At 49.6% G+C, this 12,491-nt stretch overlaps 1 protein-coding gene across 1 annotated transcript in view; it reads left to right on the forward strand.

Annotated features, from left to right (window-relative positions):
* The window catches only part of LOC123926444 (CUB and sushi domain-containing protein 2-like), a 596,474-nt gene that overhangs the window by 504,938 nt on the left and 79,045 nt on the right, over window positions 1-12,491 (forward strand). Inside the window, exons 38-41 of the mRNA XM_045980312.1 lie at window positions 2,698-2,816; window positions 3,332-3,401; window positions 5,316-5,432; window positions 8,258-8,467. Coding sequence (XP_045836268.1) covers window positions 2,698-2,816; window positions 3,332-3,401; window positions 5,316-5,432; window positions 8,258-8,467 — 516 coding nt within the window. The remainder of the gene's footprint in view (window positions 1-2,697; window positions 2,817-3,331; window positions 3,402-5,315; window positions 5,433-8,257; window positions 8,468-12,491) is intronic.

The raw sequence follows: 12,491 nt of genomic DNA on the forward strand, positions 1-12,491 counted from the left end.
AGTCTTCTGCTCTTGCTTTCCCTTTCTTTCTCTCTGTCTCTCCTTATTCTATCACTGCCGAGTGGTTAAGTAGGTTTCAGTCACTAAGCTGTGGTCACCCCACCAAATACCGAGTTGAGTTGTGTTGCATTTTACTTAGAGTGCCAGGAGGAGTGGGGAGAAAGAGACAAGATGATGGCCAAGATGTAGTATTTCAAATTCAGTTTGATGATTATTTTAATCCTGTCTTTGGGGTCTTTTACCCAGCTGGACATAGGCCAAAACAGCCTTCATTTGCAAGAATCACTTTCACTTCTTAAAAGCAGATGCAGTGGGTTAAGTGTCTGACTCTTGATTTTGGCTCAGGTCATAATCTCAGCATCTTGAGATTGAGCCCTGCCTCGGGCTCCATGCTGAGTATAGAGCCTGCTTAAGATTCTCTCTCTCCCTCTACCCCACCCTGCCTCCACTTGCACGTGCATTCTCTCTCTCTATCTCTTTAAAACACTGAGGGTTTTGAAGGGGCGAGAGGGGGTGGGAGGTGGGGGAACCAGGTGGAGGGTAATAGAGAGGGCACGTATTGCATGGAGCACTGGGTGTGGTGCAAAAACAATGAGCACTGTTATGCTGAAAATAAATAAATTAATTAAAAAATTAAAACACACACACACACAAAGGCACATGTAGGACAGGAATTGCCTGGGAAGGGCACAAAGGAACTTTCTGGAGTTAGCAATTTTCTGTAGTTTTGATAGGGATTGGAGTTATACAGATGCAGGCATTTGTCAAAACTCAGCAAATGTACGCATAAGATGTATGTATTTTGTTACAACTTTGTTATCTGTGAATTTTCCTCTGAAGGAAAAAAGCACATGTAGTTATCTGATGTGCATGTCGACTGTCAGCTCTGAATGTGGAACAAGAACATATCACCAGCTCCACAAGGTGATGGAGGTGGTGTTGGTGTCCTAGGCTGGCCAGCCCTTCCCATCCCTTTTCTGCTACGTACATATGGCTTCCCCGGGGAGCCTGTATCTCCCAAGGGATCTGGGAACTACTAGGAGGGCTATCAGAAGGTATCCACCAGGAATCAACCAGGAGGGCTGAGGATGCCCGCTCCAAACTCTCTGAGCTGTGCAGGTGCCTAGGATCAGACCAAACCATAAAGTCTGTCCGCCCTCGTTCCTGGAAAACAGCACTGCCAGTCTCGTGCCTCAGTACACAGAGATCTCTTTAGTTCATCTTATCTCATCTTAGTTAGTTGGTGCATCTTAAGTGCCCACAGCTGCAGAGGGACCCCTGTTGGGCACATCCCACAGTCAGGAGATGCTCTACTCCCACTTGCTGTGAGTTTCCACCAACAGGGAATTCAAAGCTGGATGAGGATGATTTCAGGAAGGGAGGTGGGAGAGCAGGGTTGGGTCACCTATGAGCTAATGTGACCTGTGAGTCTGGCCTCTACCTGGACCAACCTGGAGTTAGACTGGGCTTGGTGTGAATCCCAGCTCTGTGGCTTGCTAAGGACATGTCTCTGGGCTTCTTGGCCTGCATCCTCAGCTGTGAGACAGGATGCAAAGACTTCCTTCAAGGGGATAAGATGATGTGTGGACCCCTTTTGCCCCAGCCTTGCTAGTGGGAAGTCTCAGTAAGTGCTCCTCCAATGATGATGGTGGGTGGGCAGGGAGGAGGAAGACTCCAATGAGGAAGATTAGGATGGATGTCCTAGCATAGATGGTGTACAATGCTGGGTATAGAATAAGGAGCAAATAAATGCAGATGAACTTTGAAACTCAAGAAAGGATCATGAAGGACTGTTTGAGAGCCCTTAGAGGTGATCTTGGAAAGTGATTGGGCCAAGATTGTGACAGTCCTAGAATGTCTAGTGAGAGGATGAGATTCTGAAAAACAGTTGATGGGGACCCACTTTGAACTGCTGAGGAAGGCTGTCCATGATTCAAGGAGAGAGATTCAGAAATGTCAGTTGCCTCTGAGCACAGGATGGCCCTAGGGCAGGGAAAGAGAGGGAGGCGGTAAGGGGTCCGGTAGTGAGCCAAGGACCAGAGTTGACCATGGGGGGCTAGGCGTGAGGAACCCCCAGTAGTACTCCCAGAAAGGAACTGGCCTCACCTTAAAAACAGAAAAGGAGAAATAAGGCAGCAGAGAGTCTCACCCACTGGCAAATTTTTTTCTGGATAGCCTATCCCCGAGAGTGGGACTCTCAGAGCCTTCTGAGTGACACTGAGAGGCCTCTCTCTGATAACTGCTCTCCTTCCTCCTTGCCTTTCCTTCCCCTCTCCCAGCTTCTTGGCCCCCAGGAATTGTCTTCTTAAGACAAGGAAAATGAAGGGGAAGTTGAGGGTCTGGGACTGATGCAGGAGAAGCTGCGTAGAGAGATCTGGGTGTTTGGAGCCAGGCTGGGCATCTCCCTAGCTCCAGAGTCCTTCTGCTGACCTCAGGGGGCAGGTACATGACCCACATGATGCCCACCCACCCCAGGGAGCATCAGTCTATTGATCCTCTGTGCTGCACAAATATTCTGACTTTCTGTGCACTCGGAGGGTAAGAGGGTTAGGAAGCACTGGTCTCTAGGCAGAGGGCAAAGAAAGTACAGATTGGAGCCCCTTCTCCTCCCCGCTGCCAGCATTATCCTCTGCCTACTGGTGCACTGACCTGCTGGGCTTGTCCCTCCTCCTTTCTCTTTGTCTCTGTCTCATCTAGCGGTGGGCCTGAGCAGCTGTCCAGAACCGGCTGTGCCCAGTAACGGGGTGAAGACTGGCGAGCGCTACCTGGTGAACGATGTGGTCTCTTTCCAGTGCGAGCCAGGATATGCCCTCCAGGTACCTCCCCTCGACACCCCGGGCAGGAAGCAGGTGGCCCCTGAGATGTGCTTGGCCAGCCTCTTGTCAGCTGAGCTGCAGTCACTGAAGAACAGGGAGCAGCCCCTCGGGTTCCCTGGGGACCACTGCCCTTTCCCGGAGCTGTTCATGCAAAAGACAAACTGCTGACTTGGGCGCGTTAGCACCAGCCAGCCTCAGAATGGGCTCCTGCAAAGTTTCAGTTTGATTAGACTCCAGGAAAATTAAATCTTCCTTTGAGGGCCAGGAGGGAATCTAGTAATTAAAGAAGTCTCACAAGGAAACTTTAGTAATGAGAATTCCTTAGTAATAACTGTTAATAAGCATCCTTCCCCAAAGTCTCTCCCTCTGCCTCATCCCTCCCCACAGAGGGTTTGTGGATCTTTGTGTATCTTGTTGCTCAACACAAGGCCCCTGAACAAACCCCCTGTTCTGGGTTGTACATGTAATTGTGCCCCTGGGGGCAATGAGCCCACCCCTGTTCCTGATCCCTCCAGGGCCACGCCCACATCTCCTGCATGCCCGGAACTGTGCGCCGCTGGAACTACCCTCCGCCGCTCTGTATTGGTAAGAGAGCCCCAACCTTCTCAGTCCATTCATAATACCCATTTCTGCCAGAGATCTGGGTTCAGTGACATCTCATGGAGATCAAGCTCAGATCAAAAGACAGTTTGGTGTCCCAAATCTCTTGGAAGGGAGTCGTTGTAGGCTGCCGTGTGGCTCTCGCACAAGCTGGTAGTGACTTCTGCAGACCTTCGCCCATTGAATGAGGGATCACAAGAGGCTTGCCTGTTTGAAAACATTACGATGACCATCCTGATTCCAGATAATTGACCAAAGTCCCGATGGAACCTCTGGGCAATTGAAGCCTTCCCCCGTGACTTTTCATGGGACAGGTGGATAAAATCTGCCACTAGAGAAAAGGCAGGGGGCGGGTTACAGGTGAAACAAGGGCCTAGCTCTGTTGGGTTGGGGAGGGAGGACGTGACATTTATTGAGCATCTACTGTATGCAAGTCATGGCCTACCTGTTTCTTCACAGCAGCTCTTCAGGGGATGTATCATTGCCTTCATTTTTGCAAATGGGAAAACTAAGGCTTTTAAAGATTAAAAAGTGATTGGCACCATCAGGGATGGAAACATACTTTTCTCTGATGCCCCGCCAACTGTAAAGTACAAATCAAGGCTGACCTTGGGATAAGAAGCAAAGTGAGTGGGGAGGGAGCATCCCTTAGGCATAATGACATTTCCCTGCTGGGATCTCACCACTAGGCAGGGTGTGGGTGCCTGCCCTGTGGTCAGAAATGTGTCTGGGCAGACTGAGGCACTCCCCTCATTCCCACCCCATATTACAAAGTTCTTGCAGAGGAAACCACCCCTGTTAACAGCAGCTACCACTAATTGAGTGCCTGTCACCCGGTTACTGTGTGCATCGGCCCCTGTTCTAAGTGACATGCAGGCCTTTCCACTGTAACGTTAAGGACCACCCCGTGATGTAGGTCCTGTGGTCAGCTTCATTTTATAGGTGGGGGAAACTGAGGTTTGGAGGGGTTTAGACTGGCCCAAAGTCACACGGGAAGTGAAAGAGTTGGGATGGTGACCTTGGCAGTCAGTGCCAGAGCCCCGCCCCCACTCTGAACCCAGGCACGGTTCTGTTTGTCGCCCTCTCCCCAGAGGCTTTTGTTTGGACCTGGCAGACCCCCCACTTTCCCCTCTTTCTCTGGCTTCCATAACCAGCTAATCCCTTGAAGCTCCCACAACCATTTCCTGGGAAAGAAAAGAATTGAAGTCCACTGACCAGGCTGTATTCATGCTCCAGCCCTGCATCTTAGGTGACTCTGACATCACCTCAGCTGGAGTGTCAGTGGCCCTAGCCCTTCATGGTTGGCTCCCCATGGAACACTAATCACAGTCACTTTGGCTGAGGATGAAGGTCAGAGAGCAAGTGTGTGCCCCTGGTAGGCTCATCTGCGGACCACACAACCCTATGGGATGAGTGTTTGTACAGAGCCCAGCATGGAGCCTGAAGTGAGGACTCTGTGCATGCCAGTCCCCTCACTTCAGCCTTTCTTTTAAGTCTTGGAAGAATTGATTGGACAGTGATAGAGATTTGAGGCATCGTGTAAGAACGGTCACACTCCTCTTGGAGCAGACCAGTGCTGCTGCATGACCTTACTAAGGAAACTGACCTGCAAAGGGCTGGCTCTAGGTCAAGAGTCCTAACTCGGGGGGAGTGGGGGGGGCCTTACTCGGGTTTGTGACCAGTTGGGCAGTGCCTTCCTGAACTTAAATTTGTACTCAATCTTGCCCATGTGTATAGTCATTTAGGGGAGATTACTGTTGCTTCCTTTGGATTCTCAGAGGGGTTCATGACTTGGGAAGGGATCAGAAACTGCTGCTGTAAGGGAGCATTCAAACACTGGCATGACTCCATACCCTCCTCCATGCTGTCCTAACCCTCTGTCTGGTCTCATTGTCACAGCACAGTGTGGGGGCACAGTGGAAGAGATGGAGGGGGTGATCCTGAGCCCTGGCTTCCCCGGCAACTACCCCAGCAACATGGACTGCTCCTGGAAGATAGCGCTGCCCGTGGGCTTTGGTAAGTCTGCACACCCAGGCCCTTGGTGACCCTTCATTATGACTTTGACCAAGGTAGTAGAGCGGCCCACCTCTCCACTTCCTCATCTGTTGACCTCTCATACAATTGTGAAGATCAGTTAAGAATGCTAGGAATGAACACTTTGGGAACATAAAATATAGGGAAAATCTGAAGGATTGCCATTATTATTATTATTATTATTATCTGAGTAATAAGCTAACATTCAGGACTGTGGAATGAGAAATTACTCAGGGGTGGCTGAAAAAGAAAAAAAGTGTTTAACAGAGACTGAACCTCAAGTTGTGCTTTTAACTTCAATATCCAATTTCCCATACTAATTAAATTATATAGCCAAGGTCAATATGATACAGACTTTGCATTCTTTATATGCATATTCTGGCCGGTCTTAAAGAGTGGGAGTTTTTTTTTGGGGGGGGGTTGTGTGTGTGTGTGTGTGGAGATGGAGTATGCCAGGCACGGGGGTTGGCGGGGTATGGAGGACATCAGTCTGGGTACAAAATTTAATTGCTGATGATTCATTCCTGACTGGGAATATAATTTAACCCCAACATCTCTGTTGAAGAGTTAAGATTTATGGTGATGTGGAGCTGATGGGTCATCTTGCCTGAGTCACTGCCCTGCTCCCAGAACGTCCTGTGGGGATGGCTCCTGCACAGGCCTGTGGTCTCCCAGTCTATGACCTCAGGAATGAAAGCCACCTCTTTTTATTCTGTACTATTCAGCCGAGACTGGGTCTTCTGATAGAGAAGGGGCTTTCAGGAGAAAGGGACTGAACTGGCCTGCTTTAAATCTATTCTGAGGGAAGGAGAGAAGTTGGTGACCTTTCAGAAGATGGAGTCTTATATTTTGTACCATCTTCTGGAGGAACCTGGGGGTGCATGATTAGAATACAAAATGATGAGCACTTTGCAGCCTTGGGGAACTCCAGATTTTAGAGATTGAGGGAAGAGGAGCTAGGAGACCCCATAGCTCTGCACCCAGGCATGGACCACAAGAATATCAGATGATAGAGAGATAGAGATAGAGAGAGAGAGAGATGGAGGGAGCACAACATCCAAAGGAAACTAGAAGTTTAAGTGGGAGGTACATCACTGTTCTTGTAAGTCCTGATGTTCAGCCACCAGAGCTCTCTAACTCTAAGGCCTGGGTGCTTATTCAGCCTCTGGAGAATAAGCCCTCTGCAGAGTGCAATCACAGAAGTCCTTGCTTTCAAGTGAACATTGGACTCCAGTGAGGACCTGAGTATGGCACCTGGTTTCAGTGTGTACAGAACCACTGAATTTACAAGATGTTACCACCAGATGGCAGTGGTGAAGCCCAGCCCTTTTCCCCACCCATTCAATTCAGAAATCTGGAATCAGGGAAGAGCCCCTTTGATGAACATGCTGCCCACGGTGCTGGGATGATGTGTGGGCTGTAGACCACATGTCCTAAAGTGCTCATTGCACAATTGTCAGTGATTTGGAAATGATCTGCATGTTCATTAATAGAGTAGTGAATAGTGTGGTTGGTAATTCATAAAATAAAATTATAGACCTTGAAAAGCACAATATTGAATAAAAAAATTTAAAAAACCTCATGTGCAGTATAACAACATGTATGTACATGTTTGAGACAAATAAGTCAAACATATATTTAAGAATCTAAAACCATGAATTGGAAAGGTATCTTCCCGATCCATGAGTGACCCTCAAATGGGAGAGAGCAGGAGATACGAGGGGTCTTCAATGTTGTAAATCAAATCTTTAACTTTTAATAATTTTAAATTAAATTTCTAAATAAAAATTTATTTAATTAATTGCAAAAAATCACACCTACATCTCCATTTATGTAAATTAGAAACTACAGGTGAGAAATGTTTAAAAGGTTAAAATCCATCTGTAACCCCACTATGGAGAGATAATAATTTATAGCTTAGTCCTCACCATTCAAATATAACCCCCGTGAAGATAAGGGCCTAATAAATATCGTTCATCCCTGTGCATTGCCCATCACAGCCCTGGTGCATAGCAAATGCTCAGTAAATATTATTAGTGAATTAGATATTCATATCAATGAACATTCTTCTGGGTTTTTAGTACCAAAATTAGAATTATATAGTACATACTACTTTGCAATTAGATTTTCACAGCTAACATAATGGACATTTTCCTATGCACAGTAAATACATTTCCTCAATATAATTTAGGGAAGTCTCAGCTGTAAGCAAATATCAATCTTTCCATCTCCATTCTGCAGAGTATATCACTATGTAAGTTAAGGGCTTAATCGGATCCATTTAACCTATCAGGTTGTTAGGAGATCTTGATTAATCCAGTAGGATCCCAAAGCATAAACTTCACTGACAATATATTTTTATTTCTGAATTATCGTTAAGTGTTCTAAAAGATACCAGTACTGAAGTTCATGTCTTTTAATTAGGTATAGTTATTTTTAAGTGGTGATGTTTTTAAGTAGAAAGTTTATTTTAACAAAGTTATCTTTGTATTGCTGGTAGGGCTAGGAACTACAAGTCAATTGTTAGCCCTGAGCTTTGTTTTCAGTAAAATAAAATGGACTCGGGACAAGCTCTGGAATGATCGATGCCCTTCATTCTGAGTGAATAATGTATTTTTAAGTTCAATCCTGCCTCAAGACAAAAGATTGGACTGGATGGTGTCTCCCCGAACTGTGTTCTGGCAATCTCAGGGGGGAAGCCAGTAGTAGGGATGCGTGAGGTCTGGCAGAAAAGGCTTCCATGAAGCCTCACGTTTAAAGCAGGACTCCATTGCTTTGGGCACTGTCTGCCTCTCTCTTGGTCCCAGGGGCTCACATCCAGTTCCTGAACTTCTCCACTGAGCCCAACCACGACTTCATAGAGATCCGGAATGGCCCCTACGAGACCAGCCGCATGATGGGCAGATTCAGTGGTAGCGAGCTTCCAGGCTCCCTGCTCTCCACATCCCATGAGACCACTGTGTATTTCCACAGCGACCACTCCCAGAACCGGCCAGGATTCAAGCTGGAGTATCAGGGTAAGTACCCAGAGTGCCGTAGCCTCCTGTGCATCCCCTCCTGCCCATCCCCTTCTCTTACCCACAACCACCGTATTCCCAGCCTTCCACGTAGGGGAAAAGAGAACACAGGGAGGGCTGAGGGGTGGCAGGCAGGCCTATAGATGCAGGCTCCCCTTTGGTGGCATGTCTCTCCGGCCCCGTGAAGATACCTAACCCCCTTGACAAGGTTTTTCCAGGATTAAGGCCCAACAGCACCATCGGAGGCCTTCCGTCCAGATCCAACCGCCAACAGTTTTCCCTGAATGTTCCCATTGGACATCCCTGAGTGGCCAGTCGGCCACTTCCCCTCAGCCTTGATAGGCTTACTTAGTCTCTCTGGATCCTCCCCTATGTGTCAGGCCCAAATTACCCTCAGCAAACCTCCTCCTCTCTCATGATGGAGGATTCTGGTAACAACCCAGGAGCGCCCTCTGAGCCTTCACAATGAGATAAGCCCATTAACTCCCACGCAGGGTTTCCTGACTATGCTCACTGGGGCTCTGCCTTGCTGAAGTGAAATCCTGTGATAGGACCCCCTGCTGGCATGCTTTCCCTGGGACAAGCCCTATCCACTCCCTTCTCCTGTGTGAGGGGCCATCACCTGGGACTGTGTAGATGGTTCCTGATCTGTGGCACTATATGCTGTGGCCCTAGGTAGGCCAACATCTCCCTCGGATGCCTCCCTAGTGTGACTGACTGAACCATTTGTTCTAAATTCTTTTTCCAAATTCCTCCACCAACTTTTTTTTTTCATAATTTTGGACTTTTTTCCAATCTAATACATGCTTATAAAAAATTAAAACATTAGATGTTTTTACGAATACATCATTGAAAGTAAAAATTTTCCCGTAATCCCATCTCCAAACCCACCTTATGCAGAGATAACTAACTTTTGCGTTTGTTTTCCCCATTTTTCTGTACATATGTTGATGTAACTCTATTATTATATGTTCACCAAAATTGTATTATACTATAAATACTGCTTTTGCAATTTTCTTTTTTAAAATGAATTTTTAATTATATTCACAAACACACTCACCCTGTTAAAAAGAGAGAGGCGGGGGGAGGGAAGGAGGGAGGAAGAACAAAGGGAAGGAAGAAATTAAAGCTTTACAGGTAAGGCCAAGCTTTCTCTGTCTACAGCTTCCAGACCCAGGCTTATTTTCCAGAAATAATCACTGTGGCTTTAACAGGATCTTTCCCAATCTTTTTCCACATGTTAACATACATATGTTACAGGTATCTGTGAGGATTTGTATTGTTTCATGAAATTTTTGGTTCTGTTTCTTTTATAAATCTATAGAATGCTGTATATACATAATGCTCTGATACTTGGCTTTTTCATCCCTTGTCAGAGGTGAATACTGGATTTGGGTTTGTCATTTAGGGAAAGCCTTCAAGGGTATTCTAGGAAGTAGGCACCTTTGGACCAGTTACACGGGCACTGTCTCTTCAGAAGGAGCTTCAGCAGGTCTAACTGGGCTTGCCCCGACCTGGGTCACCTCAGGAGGAGGAGCTGGGCCTCTCACGCCAATGAAGCAGCAGGGAGAAGCAGTGCTTTTACCAGAGAGTGCTGGCTCCTTCCTGATAGTAACAAAGCTGCTTCATCCAGTGACGCAGTCTATGGGCTTGTCACAGAGGCCAGCCCTAACCAAGAGTGTTCGTGCCTGTTAAGCACACCCAGTTTGAGTGGGTGGTGTGGGCTGTCAGATGCATCATGATTCGTCAGATAGCCATGTTCTGTCATAGGAGAGACTTGGGCCCACATATGTGGTCAGTGTTTCCTGCTGAGGCAGACGCAAGCCTCTCTCAGGCTTCTCCCGCATCTTAATTTGCTAGGGCTATGGTAACCAAATACCACGGACTGGAGGGCTTAAACAGCACACATTTCTTCTCTCACTGTGCTGGAGTCTGAAGTCCCAAAATCAGGGTGTCAGTAGGGCTGACCACCTCCTGAGGGCTGTGAGGGAGAGTCTGTTCTCACTTCTGGCAGTTTGCTGGCAGTCTGGAATTCCTTGGCTTATAGAAACATCACCCTAATCTCTGGCTTCAAATCCTTGTATGTCTCCAAGTTTCCCCTTTTTATAAGGACACCAGTCAAATTGGATTAAGGCCCTCCCTAATGACCTCATTTCAATTTAGGTGAAATGGCAAAGATGCTCTCTCCAAATAAGGTCACATTCTGAGGGACTAGGAGTTAGGACTTCAACATATGAATTTGGGCAGGGGGCACAATTCAACTCATAACACCTCTGACAGGCCCACGTGCTCCCCCCACGGCTCCTCCTATTGGATGAGTCCAAGTACTCATCAATGGTGGTGATGACACCACCATTGTGACAGAGGCAGCTTCTTGGGGGCCCACCCACATACACTGTGACCTCACTTCTGTTATAGGCACAGCCCTGCCCACTGCGTCCATGGGATGGGAGCAGACACTCACTGGGTCCCCATGGGATCACTTCTGTGATGGGCACAGCCCTGCCCACTGAGTCCATGGGATGGGAGCAGACACTCACTGTGCTCCCATGGGACATGGGAACTTGTCCCTATAAGAATTGTCCCCCCTGTTAGGCTCCGTGATCAAAGGAACGAGACTGATGCAAACCTTTATTTCGCGCCAAGCATCGAAAATCAAACCATCTCTCACGAAGAGGCAGCAAGGATGACCCGATGAGGCCGATTCCCGGAAGAGGCGGCTTCACAGACGAGGCCAATCTGGATGAGGCTGCTCTGGATAGGCCACTTCCCAGATGAGGCCATTTCCCGACTATGAAGAGGCGGCGACGACGACGATGAGAAGCCTGACGACCTGATTCTTCTCCCCATGATGCCACTCCGACAAGGCTGCTCCTCGGATGAGGCCACTCCTCGGACGAGGCCGCTCCGGACGAGGCTGCTCCGGACGAGACCGCTCGCCGACGAGGCCGCTCCCCGGATGAGGCCGCTCCCCAGACGAGGCCGCTCCCCGGACGAGGCCGCTCGGGACGAGGCCGCTCCCCAGACGAGGCCGCTCCCCGGACGAGGCCGCTCCCCGGACGAGGCCGCTCGGGACGAGGCCGCTCCCCGGACGAGGCCGCTCGGGACGAGGCCGCTCCCCGGACGAGGCCGCTCCCCGGACGAGGCCGCTCCCCAGAAGAGGCCGCTCCCCAGAAGAGGCCGTTCCCCAGACGAGGCCGCTCCCTACGATGAAGAGGCGGCGACGATGATGACGACAACCCCGATGACACAGACTCTGCTCCCATGACACCACTCCGACAAGGCCGCTCCCCGGACGAGGCCGCTCCCCAGACGAGGCTGCTCCCGATGATGCCGCTCTGGGCGAGGCCGCTCTGGACGAGGCCGCTCTGGACGAGGCCGCTCCCCGGACGAGGCCGCTCCCCGGACGAGGCCGCTCCCCAGACGAGGCCGCTCCCCGGACGAGGCCGCTCCCGACGATGAAGAGGCGGCAACGACGAAGACACAGACTCTGCTCCCATGACACCACTCCGACAAGGCCGCTCCCCGGACGAGGCCGCTCTGGATGAGGCCGCACGCCGACGAGGCCGCTCCCCGGAATGACGCCGCTCCGGCGTGGCCGCTTCGGCCACCTCTATAAAGGTTACTCTATGAGGCTGGGGGGGGGGGGGAGTAGTAGGAGGAATTGTAGTAGCCGTTGGGATAGCCATTAGGGTAACCGTGGGGACAGCCGTTAGGGTAGCCCTGGGGACAGCATTAGGGTAGCCGTGGGGACGGCCGTTAGGATAGCCGTGGGGACGGCCATTAGGATAGCCATGGGGACAGCCATTAGGGTAGCCATGGGGAGGGACGTTAGGGTAGCCGTGGGGATGGCCGTAAGGGTAGCCGTAGGGACGGCCGTTAAGGTAGCCGTGAGGACGGCCAGAAGGGTAGCCGTGAGGACGACAGTAAGGGTAGCCATGGGGATGGCCATAAGGGTAGCCGTGGGGAGGGACGTTAGGGTAGCCATGGGGACGGACGTTAAGGTACCCGTGGGGACGGACGT

This window comes from Meles meles, chromosome 1, assembly GCF_922984935.1.
Source record: "Meles meles chromosome 1, mMelMel3.1 paternal haplotype, whole genome shotgun sequence".
NCBI classification, from domain to species: Eukaryota; Metazoa; Chordata; class Mammalia; order Carnivora; family Mustelidae; genus Meles; species Meles meles.